Source organism: Lathyrus oleraceus, unplaced genomic scaffold (assembly GCF_024323335.1).
Source record: "Lathyrus oleraceus cultivar Zhongwan6 unplaced genomic scaffold, CAAS_Psat_ZW6_1.0 chrUn0592, whole genome shotgun sequence".
In the NCBI taxonomy this organism is placed as follows: Eukaryota; Viridiplantae; Streptophyta; class Magnoliopsida; order Fabales; family Fabaceae; genus Lathyrus; species Lathyrus oleraceus.
This window is the reverse complement of record NW_026112983.1, coordinates 17926-39471: the sequence shown is the minus strand read 5'-3', so window position 1 is coordinate 39471 and position 21546 is coordinate 17926. Positions and strand designations below refer to the sequence as shown.

General features: G+C 38.9%; 1 protein-coding gene across 1 annotated transcript; it reads left to right on the top strand.

The window, feature by feature from the left end:
* Positions 1-16078: 16078 nt before the first annotated feature.
* Positions 16079-19674, top strand: LOC127114570 (alpha-L-arabinofuranosidase 1-like). The gene is made up of 15 exons (XM_051046627.1): positions 16079-16246; positions 16348-16402; positions 16576-16784; positions 16872-16993; positions 17120-17273; positions 17387-17456; positions 17591-17736; positions 17818-17916; positions 18021-18284; positions 18430-18501; positions 18618-18721; positions 18815-18871; positions 18968-19163; positions 19249-19392; positions 19579-19674. The coding sequence occupies exons 1-15, from the start codon at positions 16079-16081 to the stop codon at positions 19672-19674; spliced, it is 1956 nt and encodes a 651-aa protein (XP_050902584.1).
* The last annotated feature ends 1872 nt before the right edge of the window (positions 19675-21546 follow it).

The window sequence follows — 21546 nt, the reverse complement described above, 5'->3', positions numbered from 1 at the left end:
GCTCCACCGGAGAAAACCTTCTTCACAACATATGGACCTTCGTAGTTAGGGGTCCACTTGCCCCTGTTATCTGTACCGGGAGGAAGGATCCTCTTCAAAACTAGATCGCCAGTTTGAAATGTCCGAGGACGCACTTTCTGATCAAAGGCTCGCTTCATCCTTCTCTGGTATAACTGCCCGTGACACACAGCTGCTAACCGTCTTTCTTCGATAAGGCTTAACTCATTAAACCTTGTTCGAATCCACTCGGCTTCGTCCAGCTTGACGTCTAACAATACCCTCAGAGAAGGGATCTCCACCTCAACTGGTAGGACTGCTTCCATACCATACACAAGGGAGTAGGGGGTTGCCCCGGTCGACGTACGTACAGAGGTACGGTATCCATGCAAAGCGAAAGGCAACATCTCGTGCCAATCCTTGTACGTAACGACCATTTTCTGCACAATCTTCTTGATATTCTTGTTAGCTGCCTCTACAGCACCATTCATCTTCGGTCTGTAAGGAGAAGAATTGTGATGTTCAATCTTGAAATCTCTGCATAAGTCTTTCATCATTTTGTTATTGAGATTCGAGCCATTGTCAGTGATGATTCTCTCGGGAACTCCATAACGACAGATGATTTCTTTCTTGATGAACCGAGCAACCACTTGTTTGGTGACGTTGGCATAGGAAACTGCTTCCACCCATTTGGTGAAGTAATCAATCGCAACCAAGATGAAGCGATGTCCATTAGAAGCAGTTGGCTCTATCCTCCCAATCATGTCAATGCCCCACATGGCGAACGGCCAAGGCGAGTTCATGACATTCAACGGGCTTGGTGGTACATGCACCTTATCAGCATAGATTTGACACTTATGGCATTTCCGAGCATATTTGAAGCAATCGGATTCCATAGTCATCCAATAATATCCGGCTCTCAGCAATTTCTTCGACATTGCATGACCACCAGCGTGGGTACCAAACGAACCCTCGTGCACTTCTTGCATTAACATGTCTGCTTCGTGTCTATCCACGCATCTGAGCAAGACCATGTCAAAGTTCCGCTTGTATAGCACATCATCCTGATTCAGGTAAAAGCTTCCAGCAAGCCTTCTCAGGGTCTTCTTATCATTCTTCGACGCACCCTCAGGATACTCTTGAGTCTTGAGGAAGTTCTTGATGTCATAATACCACGGCTTATCATCAATAGCATTAACAGACTCGGCTGCAAACACATATGCAGGCCTCTCGAGTCGATTCACAGCAACATGTGGCACCTGATTCCACCAATGAACCTTTATCATGGAGGATAAAGTAGCCAAGGCATCAGCCATCTGATTCTCGTCTCGCGGGACATGATACAACTTCACCTTCTTGAAGAACGTCAGTATTCTTCTGGTGTAATCTCTGTACGGAATCAAATGCGGCTGGTTCGTATTCCAATCTCCATTGACCTGATTGATCACTAGAGCCGAATCTCCAAATATGTCGAGTGTTTTGATCCTCAGATCAATGGCTTCTTCTATCCCCATGATACAAGCCTCGTACTCAGCTTCATTGTTGGTGACGTCGAATGTCAATCTGGCAGAAAAAGGTATATGAGCACCTTTGGGATTGATTAGCACTGCGCCAACACCATTACCGTTCATATTCACAGCCCCATCGAACATCAGTGTCCACTTGTCATCAGGATCCGGTCCTTCCTCGACAAGCGGCTCTTCACAGTCTTTCGTCTTTAGATACATGATGTTTTCATCAGGGAATTCAAACATCATGGGCTGATAGTCGTCGATCGGTTGTTCGGCAAGATAGTCTGACAGAATACTACCTTTGATGGCTTTCTGCGACGTGTACTGAATGTCATACTCTGTTAAGATCATCTGCCAACGTGCAACACGTCCGGTGAGAGCTGGCTTCTCAAAGATGTATTTTACCGGATCCATCCTAGAAATCAACAGAGTAGTATGGTTCAACATATACTGCCTTAGTCGGCGAGCAGCCCAGGCCAAAGCACAGCAAGTTTTCTCGAGCAGTGAATATCTTGTTTCACAGTCGGTAAACTTTTTGCTTAGGTAGTATATGGCATGCTCTTTTCGACCAGACTCGTCATGCTGACCCAATACACACCCCATCGAGGTCTCGGTGACTGATAGGTACATGATCAGTGGTCTCCCTGGAACTGGAGGAATCAGGATTGGAGGGTTTTGCAAGTATTCTTTGATTTTGTCAAAAGCTTCCTGACAGTCATCATTCCATTTGATCGCCTGATTTTTTCTGAGCAGTTTGAAAATTGGTTCACATGTGGCAGTTAGATGAGATATGAACCTTGCAATGTAGTTCAACCTCCCTAAAAACCCACGGACTTGCTTTTCCGTTTTCGGTTCAGGCATCTCTTGAATAGCTTTGACCTTAGCTGGATCAACCTCAATCCCTTTCTCACTGACAATGAAGCCTAAGAGCTTCCCGGATCTTACCCCAAACGTGCACTTGTTCGGATTCAGCCTCAGTTTGAATTTGACCAGTCTGTCAAACAACTTCTGCAAATTTACCAGGTGCTCCTCTTCCGTCTGCGACTTCGCAATCATATCGTCCACGTACACTTCGATTTCGTTGTGCATCATGTCATGAAAGAGAGTCGTCATTGCCCTCTGATAGGTAGCACCAGCATTCTTCAGCCCAAATGGCATCACCTTGTAGCAGAACGTGCCCCAAGGTGTAATGAATGTCGTCTTTTCCATGTCCTCTGGCGCCATCTTGATCTGGTTGTAGCCTGAGAAACCGTCCATGAAAGAGAATACCGAGGATTGAGCCGTATTATCCACCAATACATCAATGTGAGGTAATGGGAAATCATCTTTCGGACTCGCCCTGTTCAAATCTCGGTAATCGACACACATTCTGACTTTGCCATCCTTCTTCGGCACGGGAACAATGTTGGCAACCCATGGCGGGTAACTTGTAACAGCCAGGAAACCTGCATCCCACTGCTTCTGAACCTCTTCCTTGATCTTGACTGCCATATCAGGACTAGTTCTGCGAAGCTTCTGCTTAACCGACGGGCACTCTTCCCTGAGAGGTAACCGATGCACCACAATGTCTGTATCCAGCCCAGGCATATCTTGGTATGACCAGGCGAATATTTCCACATATTCTTTCAGCATCTCGATTAGCCTCCTCTTGACAGAGTCTTCTAAAGCAGCCCCAATCTTGATCTCTCTTCTGGCGTCCTCAGTACCCAGATTGACAATTTCCAACTCTTCCTGGTGAGGTTGGATGACCCTTTCCTCTTGCTTCAGTAATCTGACCAATTCTGCAGGGAGCTCACAGTCTTCCTCATTCTCCTCTTCAGCTTGGTAGATGGGATTGTTGAAATCATACTGAGCCATAACAGAGTCGTTCACAGTGGATGCCAAAAGATCATCTCTGCATGTTTAATGTTTTGTTTTTAGAAAAAGATTTCAATAAAGTCACAAAAACAAAAACATTGCCATTTTTATTGTTTTGAAAAAGTGAGAAAACAAAAAATAGAAAGACAAAGATCTCAAAATTGATTGAAAAAACGTCCTTTATTTATAAACATTGAGAACATGATGTGGCCCTACAATGAACCACTACGCCCTGGGCGGAGCGTAGGGTTTTCATGCAAAATGATAAACAAAAGAAAATTACTCTGTCAGTAGAGTAACTTGGACCACATCTTCTGCTGTCCAGTTGTTGATAACCTCGCCTGGTGCACAAGGGCGGACCCAGACGTCCAAATCATGATCACTATCTTCACCATCAGTAGCAAAGACATCTCCATGGTTCATCAGCCCAGCGCTGGTGAAGGTGCTCGGACCTGTTTGTATGCTCTGCTCTGCTTGGAGAGGCTCGTACCCAATGCCGAATTTGTCTTCCTTTACCGGCAAGTCAACCATCTTGCCCCAGCCTTCTGCTCTACCAGAGTCAACAACCTCTTTGGCTTGCTTGTACGACGATATCGAAGCGCCCGGCTTCCTCTGCTCTGCACAAGCTACCCCTTCCAACGCCACAGTCTCGAATGCCTGGCACAGGGTTTCGTGGATCTCGCCATCTACCTCAACATACTTGAATGAGGAGAGATGACTCACCAGAATTTCCTCTTCGCCACATACGGTCACAATCTGACCGTTCCAGACATATTTGAGTTTCTGATGGAGAGTTGACGAGACTGCTCCAGCGGCGTGAATCCAAGGACGCCCCAACAAACAGCTATAAGCAGGCTGAATGTCCATCACGTAGAAACAAGGTCGAACACCTCCGGACCTATCTTCACTGGCAAAGTGACTTCACCAAACACAGAACGTTTGGATCCGTCAAATGCACGCACTATCAGGTCACTGGGAGTGAGCACGACTCCCTCGACATCGATCTTCTTCAGAATCTGCTTCGGAAGGACATTCAGGGACGACCCGGTGTCCACTAGCACGTGAGATAGTACTGCACCTTTGCACTCCATAGTGATGTGCAAGGCTTTGTTGTGATTACGGCCCTCAGGCGTCAAGTCTAGGTCAGTGAAACCTACACCATGCCTAGTACTCACATTTGCTAGTACACCTTCCAGCTGGTTGACCGATATCTCTTGCGGGACATATGCCATATTCAACATTTTCAGCAAGGCGTCCCGATGTGCCTCAGAACACATCAGCAAAGAGAGTATCGAGATCTTCGACGGAGTCTGGTTGAGTTGATCAACAATCTTGTAATCACTCTTCTTAATGACCTTCATAAACTCCTCGACATCTTTCTGGAAAGAACCCTCAGTCTCCTTCTGAGCCGGTTCTTCGTCAACCATCGTTTGTTTACCCTTAGCCCTTGCAGATGACTCAGCAGCAGTATCTCTCAAAGGCTGAGTAGCAAACAGTCGTCCACTCCTTGTGAAGCCTCCCTGTCCCCCGACATTGTCCACCACAGGACTTGTAACAGCAGGGATCCTCACAGGAGCACTGATCGTAACCGGTGCTTGCACAGCTGGTCTCGTCTGGTTACCAGCCCTTCTATCTCGGCGGTAGGCATTGTCATAACTCCACGGAACAGCTCTACTATTTCCAACTTGTCCTCTGCCGGACGCCACAATAGTAGTAGGTGCTCTGATGGTTACCGGGGTAGGAATGGTAACCGGAGTATTGCTGGTGGTGGGTGTACCGACAGCCCCACGCCCTCTTCCTTCAGCCGGTTTATAAAAAATGGTGACAGTAGACACTGCCCCATTATCTCTGGTAGCACGGCTGAACTGCAAACAGCCCTCATCCATCAGACTCTGAATTCCAGCCCTCAGCTGGTCACAACCGTTGGTAGATTCTGAACAACCCACACAATCTTCTGAACAACCTGGGTCAACACCCCCCTTCAACAATCGGCCCTTGACGACCAACAAAGACGTTTGAACATCTTCAACATCTACGATTAGGTCTTCAGCTTCCCCATCTTCAATGTTATTAACCCTATGCCCTCCATGTTGTGGCATAGGATTGTTTACCACATTCGGAACCGGAGAGAAGTTGATTGCCTTGGAATCAATCAAGTCCTGGACCTTGTGCTGAAACGCCCGGCATCTTTCAGTATGGTGGCCTGGTGCCCCAGAGTGAAAGTCACATCTTACATTGGCATCATAGCCGGGTGGCAGCACGGTAGGAGTTGCCATTGTACGCAATTCTACGAACCCTAACCGGAGTAGTTCGGGTAGTAGCTCGGCGTACGACATGGGCAGAGGGTCAAATCTCCTATCAGGATTCAATCTCTGTCTCTGCTGAAAAGGTCGTTGTTGTTGTTGTTGCTGTTGTTGAGGTCGTTGCGGTTGTTGTTGCTGAGCTCTTTGTTGTTGTGGACGCGGTTGAGGCGCAGGAATGGTCACTGCGGCGATTGGACGATACTGGTCCCTGTTGTTGTTAGCTCTGTATGCACTCCCTCTGTGCTGTACAGCATTGGTTTCTCCTTCTCTACGGCGAGGTGCCCCAGAGAAGGGTTTCTTTGAAGAAGATGAGGAACCAGCATCATGGATCCTCCCAGCCTTGATTAGGCTCTCAGTTCTTTCGCCGCAGATAACGACGTCAGAAAAGCTTCCGAATGGGCAACTTCCCATCCGGTCCATGTAAACACCTTGCAGAGTACTGATGAACATGTCAGTCAACTCCCTTTCCAGCATAGGGGGTTGAACTCTCGCAGCTAGTTCGCGCCATCTCTGGGCGTACTCTTTGAAACTTTCGTTGTTCTTCTGACATAAGCTTTGCAACTGAGTTCTGGTCGGAGCCATGTCCATATTGTGCTTATACTGCCTGAGGAACGCCTCACCCAGGTCTCTCCAGCATCGAATTGAATCCCGCTTCATATCCATATACCAGTCCAAGGATGCCCCAGATAGACTATCCTGGAAGAAATACATCCACATTTTCTCATCGTCTGTGTATGCGGATATCTTTCGGTAATATGCCTGCACGTGGGTGCGAGGGCAGGAGGTACCGTTGTATTTATCAAATGACGGCGCCTTGAATTTGTGCGGGATTCTGAGTCCTTCAACCAATCCCATGTTCGTAACGTCAAAACCGAGGGAGTTTTGACATTCCATTGCTCTGATTTTTTCAGCAAGGGCCTCCACTTTGCGATCTCTCGCATCATTTCTACCCAACATGTTGTCATCTTCACTGAGCATAGTAAACAAATCCTCTTGTCTGTCAACAATTGGAATTCTGTTACGGACCGGAGCATGGATGACTCTGGGACTAACAGCATCTGGAGCAATCGGTTGACCGTTGACTCGGATACCCCTCAACTCTTCACCTACAGCATAGTCGTTGACGGGAATAGCAGCGGCAGGGACCTCAGGAACTGGGTTTCCTTCTTGCAGAGGCTGGTTGGGCGGTGGCAATGTAGCTTCTTGCCTCTGGACCATTGCTCGGAGCTCTTCTTGGCCTTGCGCGACCCCTTGCATCATGTGAATGAATTGGGCCATGCTTGCCCTCATCTCTGCCAACTCGGCTTGTACTTGATCCATGTTGCGTTGATGGTTGAGCCTTGTTGAGTAGCGGTGCGGCCTTTGGTCAGCTATCCTGTCTGGACACAGGAATCAAAGTAAGAAGATGGCCTGAGATCACCTGGTATGCAAATGAGATGAGTATGATGCATGCAATGCTTGTGCAAATGCTTTGTTTTCAAGGAACCCTTAGGGTATTATTTGCAATATTTTGAATATTTACACATTTTAATTGCTCATGGAAATATTTCATTCAATATATTGAGACAAAGAAATACAGCATTTTTTGATTTATTACAAAGAGAAAAGGTAAATGACATCCTATGGATCCCTAGAAGCTCGGGATGCTGGAAGACGGGAAGTGCACAACTTCTTGATCTCCCTCTCATAGGCAGCCTCCATGTCAGCTTTCTCTTTGGCAAGTCGATCGTACTTCCTCTTCCAGAATTTGGATGACTGAGGAAGCAGAGAAGTCCAAGTGTCGTTCGGATCGTCGATCACTCGGTGCTCGAGAAACTCAATCATAGCATCCTTCTCCTTGAGCTGCTGCAGCAATTCCTCCCTCTCACGGATCCAGGCACGCGAAAGGTCCTCCTCTCTCAACTCCTCTACGCGTTGGGTAGGGAGGGTTGAAGGCCCAGCCACATCCAACGGTGTAGGTCCTGGATGATCGTACGGCATCAGGTAGGTGGCAGCTCTCTGTCTGACCCAGGAGGTATAGGGCTCCAAAGCAATGCAGTTCTTCGGACCCAACTCATTCCTACTCTTCTTACGGATACTGCGCCATGCACGAACAAATCTGGCTTTCAGGCCTTGGGGATCTTTACCCTCCTGGAAAAACGCACCTTCTAACAGAATGTTATTAGGTTTATCTTTCAGGGGGAACCCAAGCTGACGTCGTGCAAGAATAGGATTGTAGGTAATCCCACCACATGTACCAAGAAGAGGCACATTAGGGAATTCCCCACAATAGTCAATGATCTGAACGGTATCGTACACGCGATCATACCAGGTGATATCATCATTGGTGAGAGACATGAGTCTCTGAGACCACCGTAGACATCCCTTGTTCTCCTTGAAAGCGACTGTCTGCGGCAAGTGCGAAATAAACCACTTGTACAGCAGGGGTAAACAGCAGACAATGACTCCTCCATTCTTCATATTCCTCAAGTGCATGGAGAAATAAGCATCACCCAACAAGGTCGGAACTGGATTAAGGACGGAAAAGATCCTAATAGCGTTCATGTCCACGAACTTGTCGAAGTTGGGAAACAGCACCAAACCATAGATAAGCAGCACGAACAGAGCCTCAAAGGCATCCTCACTCATGGCCTTCCCATAAAAGGTAGCTTGGGAAATGAGGAACTCGGAAGGAAAACCCTGAATTCCGCCTTTGGTAGTCAGGTTAGCTCCAATCAGATCTTCATCTATGTGCAACAGACTAGCAATCTCTCGAGCAGATGGAATACTCTCTAGGCCACTGAACGGCACTTGATCCAGAATCGGAATCCCAATGAGGTGAGAGTATTCTTCCAAAGTCGGCAGTAGCTGGAAGTCCGGAAATAAGAAGCAACGATGCAACGGATCGTAGAACTGAGCAAGAGTACTCATCAACCCTTCGTCAACCTGAGTGGTGAGCAGAGGCAGAAGCTTCCCATAGCGAGCTTTGAAACCCAAGGGATCTAATACATATGATGTCAGATTCCTTAACTCTTTTACGTCGGGCTGCTTAAAGCTGTACTTCTTTGTATGCCTTTTTGGTCTTTCCATTGTCTGAAAAATTTGCAAATAAACCCTTTAAGTTCCTTGAACATTTTCTTTTTCTGATGATGACATGTATGCGGATGAGTGCATGAATGTATGAATGCAACAAACACACTCAAGAATCAAGCAAGTCACACCAAGCAAAGGTCGTGGGAAAGCTCTGTGTATCCCTAATATCAATCATCCATTTTGGTGGATTTAGGTTTTCACCCTATCGACACCCAAGTTCCATTGATATTAACGGTACATGAACCGGTTCAAACATCCCTAATATCAACCAGCCGCTTTGGTGGATTTTAGGTTTTGCACCTGATCCGGGATCCATTGATATTAACGATGTTTGAACGACTCAACCACGAATCACGGGTTTGTTGAGAGTCACGAGCATGAAGTCTTGGTTAAGAACCACCCAAAAGGAGTGTACTAGGGTTTAAACCTGCCAGACATGTTCTATCAGAGGTTCCCATAATCATCGTTCCATCTTTCGAATATTATCGGAGGAACGAATACTCGTATTCCAAGAATATTCTCAAGAGAAACTCTTATGAGTGTAGTATCGCGTGACAATCGCATCAGAACTGACATCTGAACGACCTCCGCACTACGGTCCTAAAAATAGGCCAAGATGGGTTTGGTAAACTAAGGTCCTTGGCTTCTGCGGAACATGATTGAAAGAATAATGCCTAACCACAAATAACTTGTGTGACATTATTAGTTCAACATGACCTCCACCAAGTGAATGGACTCGCAAGTCAACTGGCTAAGGACTACTCCACACCAGTCGACAAGACTATGCCATTCTCCTATCCTAGAGTGCACTCGAGTTCGGGTATAGAACTCATCTCACAGACCACCAAAGCAAACAGCAATGTATATCAAGCAATTCACACATTACAATCAATACAGTGATCCCAAATGGTACAAGAATAAATCAAATAACAAATAACAATATATCACAACAAAGGTGAAAAGTAGGCACTACCGCCAAGGAAACTAGGGTTCGATCCCCAGCAGAGTCGCCACTTTTCTGTAGCGGTGTATTCGTCGCCATATGATTTATCAATTAAACCATAAGCAAAGCATACAATGAAGTTTCGAGTCGCCACCGCACTTTTATTTATCCAAAGGATTGGCTAAAAAGCGAACAAAAGCCTAAAAAGTTTTACACGTAGAAAACTAATAAAAGATCAGAGATTCCGGGTAAGGGGTAAATTACGCAATGGGAAGGGGTTAGGCACCCACTACGTCCTAGGTACTCCTAGGGAGCCCTTTTCACATTTATTGTAAAAGATTGTTATTTGTTAAGACATATGCATTGTGCAAACATGAGTGAGATGGTGAGGAAAGAATGTACAAGTTTTATTGGGTTTGAGCGGATGAACCCGCTGCCTACGTACCTTCCATCAAAGGTAAGGATCAAAACACCGTAGTTCGGCTAAAAGACTTCCAAAAAGTGAGTTGGATTCAATTTTAAACAATAGCACTAAGGCTTTTCATTATCAATGGGAGAACACTCGACCAAAAACTAACATCCACCATGCGAGGATAGCTTCGACGTACGAGAGGGGTTAACCCTATTTTCAGTACGGAAGTCTTACTGTCGACTCACTAAAGATAAGGTGAGGTTTACATCAACCACAATGATAATTGAAACCTACGGCTAAGGCATGAAAAGATTAATGGACATGGCCAAAACAAGTGAATGAGTGAAATTAATTGATTATGACTATGAAAAGGGAGTCAGAGTATGATTAGGATTGATTCAGAGAAGTATTATGAAATGAAGTTTGAAGAAAGTCAAGGACTTGGGTCCAGGTTTTTAGTTTGAAAAACATGAAGATGTTTGCACAATGTCTAAGTCAAGTTTAAGATCAAAGTGTGAAAAGGTTCTAGGACACAATGAGGATGAATGAGTGAGGATGGAAAGTAAAACTTCTCAGGAGATTCACTTCTTGAGATCATATGAGAAATGATTCAAGGGTGTCCTTTGGAATGGAAAGTAAGTAATGATAAAATAAACAAACAAATGATACCGGATGCCACTCAATGGTCTTACTCCAATCTCACAAACAAAAGCGGATATCGGATACCAATAGCTGGATTTACACCAATCTCCTAAAACAGACATGGATATCAGAGGCCACTCAATGGTCTTACACTAATCTCCTCAAAAAAAGAAAACAATGAAGAAGTATGGGAGTCAACTGCCAGCTTGTGGGACTTAGGTTAACCCCACACATGATCATAGGAAAGCAAATGCCAACTTGTGGGACTTACAATTGCATCCTCTCACAAACAAAGAAAGCAAAACAGGGATGTCAGATGCCAACTTGTGGGACTTACTCTAACACACAGTATGATCCTAGGGAAACAACTGCCAACTTGTGGGACTTACAATTGTATCCTCACATACAAACAATACAACAAGCAAAGATAAGATGAGTGGCCAATGTGATGGACTTATACTCACTTCCATATCATAGGAACAAATGCCAACTCGTGGGACTTACAATTGTCCTCAATGGGTAAACAACAATAATGATGTCAAACAGACAAAAGAGATGCTCATGCATTAATGGTAATTGATGATGACAAATGCATAACATACAGGCAAGCAAGTGCATATGAAGCAACCAAACAGTCAATGAGAATCAAACAACACACTCTATAGCCAAACAAGGGGGCTCACACAAGAGGGTTTGACTATAAAAGTCCACTGTAATGGGTGAAGGTCGCTCTTAACCTTGCCATTGAGAGGCTAAGGTGAAGTAGATGAAAAGGAGATGAGGGGTGTGCCTCATTGCTTCTATCCCTGATCAGGGAGAGCATGTAAGAAAGTGTGGGAGTTCAGAAAGTAGGAACTCTCTCCACATTATTGACTCGATTAGATCTTGGGTATTTATCTCAATGCTTCAACCATGTAATGGGAGCAAAGAGAGGACATACTGAATAGTGGGGGATAGGCTACTTATCCCTACCTTCCACCAATTGCCTCAAATGAGGACTTTTCCTGCTTAGGACAAATTTAAACACACACAGGCATTGCCTCTTAAGGAGGACTTCAGACAGTTTGCCCGGTCAAATAACAGACCGGGTCTCCAGACTACATGAAGAAGAAATGTTTATACCTCAAAGCAATTGCTAAAAAGCAAAGCAAGCAACTAAAGCAACTAAAGTGTACCTGAAAAAGTCAAACTTATTAGTAAACAAGTCAACAGTTCAAAGCAAAAGGAAATGAATAAACAGTCAACCACAGAAGGTCAACTGTGCAAAGCAAGACTCAAACACATGAGTCAAACCTACAAAAACAAAGGTTAGTACATGATATGTAATCAAGACCAATCACATTTGTATGATCTCAATGGCAATGGTGCTCAACCTGAAACAGGAACTCAATAGTAAGCACAGAAGACCACTAGGACTAGCCTAGGGTCAAGGATGGAAGAAAAAGTCAAGGCAGCAAGGAAAAGTCAACCAAAACCAAAGGCAAACATTTGAGAAGCTATCACAATTGGGCTCACATTCAAATCATGTATTATGATCATTTCATGAACATTTGAAGTCAAAGTAAGGCAAAGGAAGGCATACAAAAGTCAACAGAATGACTTGCATCAAAAGTCAACCCAAACATTTTCAAAAATCATCAAATAAATCACCCTCAATCCTAACATCTAGCATGGTAGACATGTAAAATTTCATGGCATTTGGATGAGAGGAAGGCAGTCAACTAAAATCATGAAGTCAAACCAAGTTCAAGCATGTACAAAGAAAGTCAACAAGCATGGGTCAACTTCAAAAAATCATATCAAATTGAAAACAGATGGGAAATGAATGAGATTAACACCAATGCAAAGTTTGAGATGTCTAGTTATCACATATGAAATTTCATGATCATGCAATATGGTATGAGAATTTCCCAAATGATTTGGCAACATGTAGCACAAAAAGTCAACCTTGGACTAGGCAGGGAAGAAAAATCACAATTAAATGGAAAACAGCAAGATTAAATCCAAGAAAATTCATACATGAAATAGACATACAAAGGATCATTCATGCAAAAAATGGGGTCAATTGGATGCAAGGAAGCATGTGAACAAAATTAGGGAAAATGCATGATCATGGTATGACACCAAATGTGACACATAACTTCAAAAAAACATATCCAGCAAACCACAAATGGGAAATCCACAAACTCTATATGGAAACAAAGGTCAACATGTCTAGTTTCTCCATAAAAAATTTCAAGCTCAATGGATGCAACATCATTATTTCACAATTGAAATGGCCAAGGGTATCATTTATGCATACATGTTGGGAAAATAATTACCATAAAAAATCCAACCAATGGAAAAATCATTAAAAATCATAATTAAATACTAGACTCATTGGTGATCATCATGCAAAAGATTTCATAATTTTTGGAATTAAAACGAATGAGAAATTAATTTTGCAAGTTGGAGAACAATTGGATGAGGTATGAACAAAATAGCATGGCAACAAGGTCAACATGTGGTCAACCGATGGCACAAATGTAATTCTGTGTCTCATTAATCCAAACGACACAGTTTTGAAGCACACAACGAAATGTTGTGATTGGCTACTATCCAATACAACAGTACCCGAGCCAATAGCATTCAATGTTCCTGGGTTTTATGCATATGAACTAGGGTTTGGCAATGGCAGCATGCATTCATCATCATTTATCAACCATGAACAAAGTGAACATAACCAGCATCAATGTTTATGCAACAACTATCATCATGTAAACATCAACCAACAACAAAGCACATATTAACCATGGAAAAAATCTGGACAGGGTAGGTTCAACATGAACAGCATACAATCAACATCCTCATGCAACTTGGATTTTCGAAATGTTCAGGAATTCAAATCAAACATACCAACAGCATCATTTAACATCAGGCAACACGAATATGGTGTGCATTTCCATTAAAACGACCTAAACAAATCAAATCGAAGGAAAGCATATTTGTGTTTGGAAATGAAAGTTCAGATTTCTCCATCATAAGAGCATCATTTCAAGCAAGGCATAGCATTTTAGAATCAGCATTCAAGGACCTTTCATACACATGGCATAGCAAGGCATATAATGGAAGTCGATTACTTACTTGGTTTTGAAGAAATTGTTGAAACAGTGATGTATTGGGTGATTTAAGTGCAAACAGATGGAGATGATGCTTTGCAATGAAGGATACTTGAGGTTGCTTGGCTCAATGATGCACGAAAATGTCCAAACCACAACTTGCCATGAATGGACCTTGGTGAAAACAGAACGAGGAGAGGAGCTTCCAGTTAGGATTTAAGGGCTCAAGATGCCTTACAATATGATCCAAATGATGAATGATGCAAGGATTCCTCGTGGCCTTTGAGGGTTTTTTCAAATCGAGCAGAAATGCCAAATTGCAAGAGAGGAAATAATGAAGTTTTCTGTTTGGTGGCTGTCCAAAAACTAGGGTTGCAAATGCTGAGAAACACCTTTTATATTTCTGTTTAAGCTCACTTAATCATATGCTAATCCAAGTTTAATTAAATGAACAAAAATGCCAAAAATGCTAAGCTGCACCTAAGTGGATAGAGAGGTGTGAATGGCACGATTTTGGGCCTTAATGATGCTGTACAGGACCTTTGTAAATGCTGTTTCTGGTTGTTTCATGAGTTGCTAGCTTGCTTTGTTTGAATGGAGCCAAATTGCACATTTTGCCAATTATGCATCTTTGCCAAAATTATGGTGTAAGGGTGGTATGAACATGAATTTAAGCTTGGAACATGTCTCAAATATGATATGAAAGCAATCTCAATTGGCAAAATGGTGAAAAAAGTTCTAATTCAAAAAGTCAAAGTTTGGTCAAACTTTGATTTAAAATGAAAAAGGTCCAAAAATGCCATTTTGATTGGCAAGGTTTTAGGTCATGAAGTTTATATTTTTGGAAAGAGGATGAAAAATGTGGTTTGTAGGAAAAAACCCCACCAAATTTGGCCTTATGGCTTGAGAGATATGCCTCTTTGAAGTTCAAGATTTTGTGAAAATGATTTGATAATATCTTGACAACCATACATGGGATTTGAGAGTTCTTGGACTTTTTGAAAATGGGAGAACAAGATCTTCAACTTTCATGTTGGGCAAAAATTCATTTGAAGCTTGTATCATGATGCAAGTTGAGGATCAAGAAGTTTCTATTTTTGGCAGTTGAAATTACAGGTCCAGTTTCTATTTTGGGAATTTTTCTGATTTGCTTCAAATTCTCCCATGATGTTGATTGCCATGACATATAAGGTCTATTAGGACATGAATAAGCTCCTTCAAACCATTTCCATCCATCAGAACCAAAGAATCAACCACAGTTGACCAACTTTGACTTTCTAGGGTTTTTGACTGTCTATGCATGAACTGATGAATTCCAAACCCTAATTCCTTGAGATCTTGACTTCAAATGATGTCCCAAGACATATGAACTCTTGATTGTTGACCATGGTGCCCAAATTCCACAAGAATGGCCACCATCCACTGCCTTGATTGACTGTTGACTTTCTAGGGTTTTTGCCTGGCTATGCATTGACTGATGACCTCTGAGCCTTCAACCCTTGACTTGAACACTTCAAATAGACCTCCAAGTCATGTGAACTTGTTGGGCAAACCCTAGGGCTTTGATTCCTTGAGAAACACACTTGCTTGCTTGGTGGATTGATCTCCTGATCAGTTTGACCTAATTTCTGCTTGCTTGCTCTTGAGGCAACTGAGGACAATGCAAATGTTATGCAATGGAACATGATATGCTATGACCTAATATGAAATGGTATGTACAATGATAGGTGCAAATTTGAGGTGCTACAATATGAATCGAGTCTGACTATGATAAATGGTGACCAGGGAAGGAAATATAATATATATTAGAGTGTCTAGCTCATGTAAGAGATATTGGAAGTGGAGAGATGTTCCATTCGATAATTGATTCAGTGACCCGTGTCTAGAACATGTTAGAGGTAGTAGGAGGGGAAAGATATTCCAATAGTGAATTAAGTTCGTACCGTGGTCATACCTGAAAGACAAGTGATGGATGGGGAAAGATGTCCCATTTATGCAATAGATGTAAAAATAATATATATTAATTGTTTATTGACAGAGTTGCACAATAATCCATTATGAGGTATGATGAGAATATTTTACACGTTAGTACATAACAATCTAATTTAAAAATAGAAAACATCCAACTTATATATTATATTGTTAACAACTCATCATCCTTATCACTATCTTCAATTTATAGATTGTTCTTCCTTGATAAATACGAGTGAAAATGATTAACAAAAATACATTACAAATTTACAATGTCTTTCTTAAGTTCTCTCACTTATTTTATTTTATATTTAGGCGTGTTTTTGGTTATTTCTACATGCCACTATGGTGTTAATGCCAATGAGATCACATCAAAACTAGTAATTGATGCTGGTTCTGGAAGGCTTATTCCAGATACATTTTTTGGAGCATTTTTTGAAGTAAACTACAGTTCAATATACTTTAATAAATTTAATGATTCCAGATAAAGTACTCTGGTAGTGTTATCTTATAATACATTGATGTAATATATATTTTTCAGGAGATTAATCATGCGGGAGCTGGAGGATTATGGGCAGAACTTGTGAATAATCGAGGTATATATATTCGCACAGAAAAAATTCACCTTTGAATTTATTTTTCTAATAAGAGACAAATTTCATGTATTTTCTTTGAAAATTTATGTTAGTAATTTTTTTTCCATTTTAATATTTTTTCAACTGTTAGATCTATTGCATTATATTATATCTTTTGTAAATTAATGTTTCAGGTTTTGAAGCAGAAGGTTCCATTAATGGGACCTCAAATATTTATCCGTGGACAATTATTGGAGAAAATCAATCATCCATTATTGTATCAACGGAACGTTCTTCTTGTTTTGAGCGTAATAAAATTGCATTACGTATGGATGTTCTTTGTCATAGAAAATCTTGTCCACGTGGTGGTGTTGGTATTTCCAATCCTGGTTTTTGGGGAATGGTGAGTATCAATTAATACAACATTTTATTTATCATATGAAAAATTAAAGGTATTCATAATATTTTTTACAATGTTTTATATAATCAGAATATCGAGGAAGGGAAGAAATATAAAGTAGTATTCTATGTTAGATCACTTGGTCGAATTAATTTACAAATTTCATTTGTTGGATCTGATAATGGTGTTAAACTAGCTTCAACCAAAATAAGGTTATAATTCTATTTCTTTAATTAATTTTTTGAAACAACGTCTTGTTCATTAATAAAAGTTCATTAATTTTATTATTGTGAAACATAATTAAACTAATTATTAAGTTATTAATGAATCAACATCAGAGCTTCGGGAGTTAATGCTACAAAGTGGAGTAAGATGGAAATAATTCTTGAAGCCAAAAGCACTAATCACAATTCGAACCTACAAATAACAACAAACAAAAAAGGAGTATTATGGTTAGATCAAATCTCAGCCATGCCTTTAGATACATATAAGGTATATTATGCATAGAATTATATTTATATTTATTTATTCTTAGATTATTTAATTTTTTCTCTTTTATAAGAATTTATCTCATTAATCATTATTGGACACATTGGACACAACAGGGTCATGGTTTTCGAAATGACCTTTTTCAAATGGTGGCAGATTTAAAGCCAAAAACTTTTAGATTCCCAGGTATGATACAATAATATTGAGTTGGAATCACTGCGAATAATTGTTTTTTTAATGGAATTTTTTTATTCTTTTCCATCTTTTTTTTATTAAATTTTTTATTAAGTGATAAATATATATTATATTTTTTTATATAGGTGGTTGTTATGTTGAAGGAGATTACCTTAAATATGCATTTAGATGGAAAGATACAGTTGGAGCATGGGAAGAGAGACCTGGCCACTATAATGATATATGGAAGTATTGGACCGATGATGGATTTGGTTATTTTGAAGGGCTTCAAGTAATTTTTCTTTTCTATTTTTAAATATTAATTGTATTTTTATTAAATTAAAAATTAATAATTTTTTTGTTTGTTAAACAGTTATCAGAGGATCTTGGTGCATATCCAATATGGGTGTTTAATAATGGTATTAGTCATCATGATGAAATTAATACGTCTGCAATTTCACCATTTGTACAAGTATAATTTCCTTAATATTATTTTTTATTATCTAGATTATATTTATATTTTTAATTAATTAATTAATTAATTGTTATTTATACTTTTTGATCATTAATTATTAGGAAGCTCTAGATGGCATTGAGTTTGCTAGAGGTTCTCCAGAATCAAAATGGGGTTCTCTTAGAGCTTCCATGGGACATCCAAAGTCATTTGATTTGAGATATGTTGGAGTTGGGAATGAAGATTGTGGTAAACATAACTATCAAGGAAATTATCTCGAGTTCTATAAAGCTATAAAAGATAGATATCCTGATATTCAAATTATCTCAAATTGTGATGGTTCTCAATATCCATTAAATCATCCTGCAGACCTTTATGATTTTCATGTAATAATATTGCTGATTTAATTATTAATTGTTTTTTCAATTTATTATTATTACTATTAATATTATTATTATTTATTTATAATTATTAAATTTGAGTTTAGGTTGAGTATCTTACATTATTACTAATACTTTTTTCAATTGTTAGATTTATACAAATTCTAAGGACATGTTTTCCCAGTATACCAAATTCGATAAAGCACCACGATCCGGTCCAAAGGTTTTATTATTAAAAAAATTATTTATTTAAAAATGATTAATTTAGAAGGTAAAATAGGCATGTAAAATATTATTGATATATAAATTTGCTCATGTTTTATTAATTACAATTTATAGGCATATGTTAGTGAGTATGCTGTTTGGAAGGAAGATGCAGGCAATGGAAGCCTTTATGCAGCTGTGGCTGAAGCTGCATTTCTTATTGGACTTGAAAAAAATAGGTTAGATTTTATTATATATAAAATTTTATGATATTTAATTTATAAAGTTTGTGTTTTTGAGTTAAATTTTAATCATTTTTCAATTTTCTACAGCGATGTCGTCAGCATGGTTGCTTATGCACCACTCTTTGTAAACACAAATGACAAATAGTAATTTTCTAATTTCTTATCATTTATTTATTATTTATTATTTATGTATGTAAATAAATATATGATTTATTTAATTTATATTTTTATATGAAACAGTTGGATACCAGATGCAATTGTATTCAACACTTATCAAAATTATGGAACTCCAAGTTATTGGCTCCAACAATTTTTCATTGATTCTAATGGAGCAATATTTCTTAATTCAACTCTCTACAATTCTTCTAGCTCGATTGTTGCTTCTGCAATTCAGTATACAAATTCTCAAGATGGGAAAAATTATCTAAAAGTCAAGGTAAAATAACTCAAATTTTTTATAAGGAATATATTTTGATTTAAAGTATTTAATTATTAATTATTTGATTGTGCACTTATTGCAGGTAGTAAACTTTGGAAGCTCAATTGAAAATTTAGAGATTTTAATAAATAATTTAAAATCAAATGTGCAACGATCTGGTTCATCAAAAATGATGCTTACATCTTTAAATAAAATGGATGAAAATTCTTTCTCCGAACCAACAAAGGTACACTTTATTTTTAAACAAAATACGTAGTTTGTCATAGATATATATTGTAATATTTTGAAATGAATTTTTTTATGTTTTAATTTAAATTTTTTATAAGTTGTTTAAACTTAAGGTTAATCAACATTGATTATATATATAAAAAAATTCTAATACATGATTTTGTTTCATTTTGTATATGTACAGATTGTACCCAAAAGAGCTTCACTTGAAAATGCAAGCAATGACATGAATGTTGAACTTGCTCCTTATTCAGTTACATCATTTGATTTATTAATTTAAAGGAGTAAATGAAATAAATATGTACATTTTTATTTCTATTACCTAAAGTATTTCTCGGTTTACCATCCATATGCATTTTATATATTTCTATTTCTTTTTATTTATGAATTTTAATATCAAAATCAATAAAAAAATGTACTTAAGCCAAAAAAAAGTTTGATACATTAAAACTAAATGGAGACAACAACACATTGCAATCTTTAGATATATAATAAAAATTAAAATATGGTGACCCGTAGAGATGTGGTTATTGAAAATAAAGAAAGGGAAAGTTTTGTTACCTTCAAAAACTGTAGATATCGGACTTATATAGAATATACGTGTGTTTTACTAATTATAATTATGTCAAATATAAAACTCTAAACAAATTTAGTAAAATACATTGGTTGAAATAATTTCAAGAGTAATAATCCTTTGTTTATAACATGTATATGAATAATAATAATAATAACATTGATGATAATAATAATAATAATAATAATAGAATTTTTGAATAATAATAATTATAATAATAATAAAATTTCCAAGTAACTTAAATGCTATGTATGAAGTGTAATTTAATATATTGACTGTGATTGTTGCTTTTGGTGATGGTGTGTTTGGTATTGTTGAGTGTTTTTGGGTGTCTTCTTTCTTTAGTTGGTGTTATTTTTTCTTTTTCGACAATACTAAAACAAAAGGAAAAAGCATCCAATAAAAAGAAACAAATCAACAAAAGAAAGAGAAAAATCTTATATACAACTCAAAAACAAACAGTAAAAATCACCACCTATGCGAAGCCACGTGTTAAATTTTAATCCAACTGAACTCACGAGAAGAAAAAAATATTAATGGATAATTTATCGGATGTCCTAAATCATTCTTAAGTAATATAAACTTGTATCCATAAATATTGCTTAATCTCAACAAAACAACATTACTGTACAAAATATGAAAAATTGGGGATTTTTATAAAGGTTTTGTTTTTAATAGAAAATAAAATAAAAAGATTAAATATATGATATATTAAAAACGATCAGACCTTTTTTAGAATTTTGTATCTCAATATTTGTTAATTGCGTCTATTCCTTAAAATTATTTATTTATTTAGTATTATGACGAATTAACAAATTAGTTATACTCAATCTATTGGGGTATAACTCTTTATTTGGGAAGGTACGGTAAACCTAGAAAATTGTTTGTTTAAGTTAGAAAAAGTCTTTCTCTTAATTCTCACAATGGATTCGAGTGAAAAGATGAATGTCTTGCAAATTCCAGTAGTTTGTGATTTTCTCGAAGTATTCCCCGAGGATGTCATTTCTCTACCTCCTGAAAGCAAAGTGGAATTCTCCATTGATCTAGTTCTTGGAACGACTCTAGTTTCTGTTGTCATGTAGCGTATGTCGCCGATCGAGCTCAGAGAATTAAAGAGTTAATTTGAAGGTTTGTTATATAAAGATTTCATCCGCCGAGTGTGTCTTTAGGGGGAGCTCTGTTCATGTTCGTGAAGACGAAGGATGATGGGATGCATCTGTGCATCGACTAACTTCAGTTGAATAAAGTTACCATCAAGAACAAGTATACCCATACCCAAGATCAATGACTTTCAGGATCACTTGAAAAGATCATGCATTCTCTTAAAGATTGATTTACGGTTGGGTTACATCAAATTTTAGTGAAAAGTTCTGATACACCGAAGTATGCAATTAGGACTCAATATGATCATTAAAAATTCCTTGTAAAGCCATTCAGAGTGACTAATGGTATCGTCGTCTTTATGGATTACATGAACCGTATATTCCAACGTTATCTTAATCATTTTATGGTAATCTTTATGAACGATATTTGAATTTACTTCCATACTTCATGAGACCACTTGGAGCATTTAAGGAT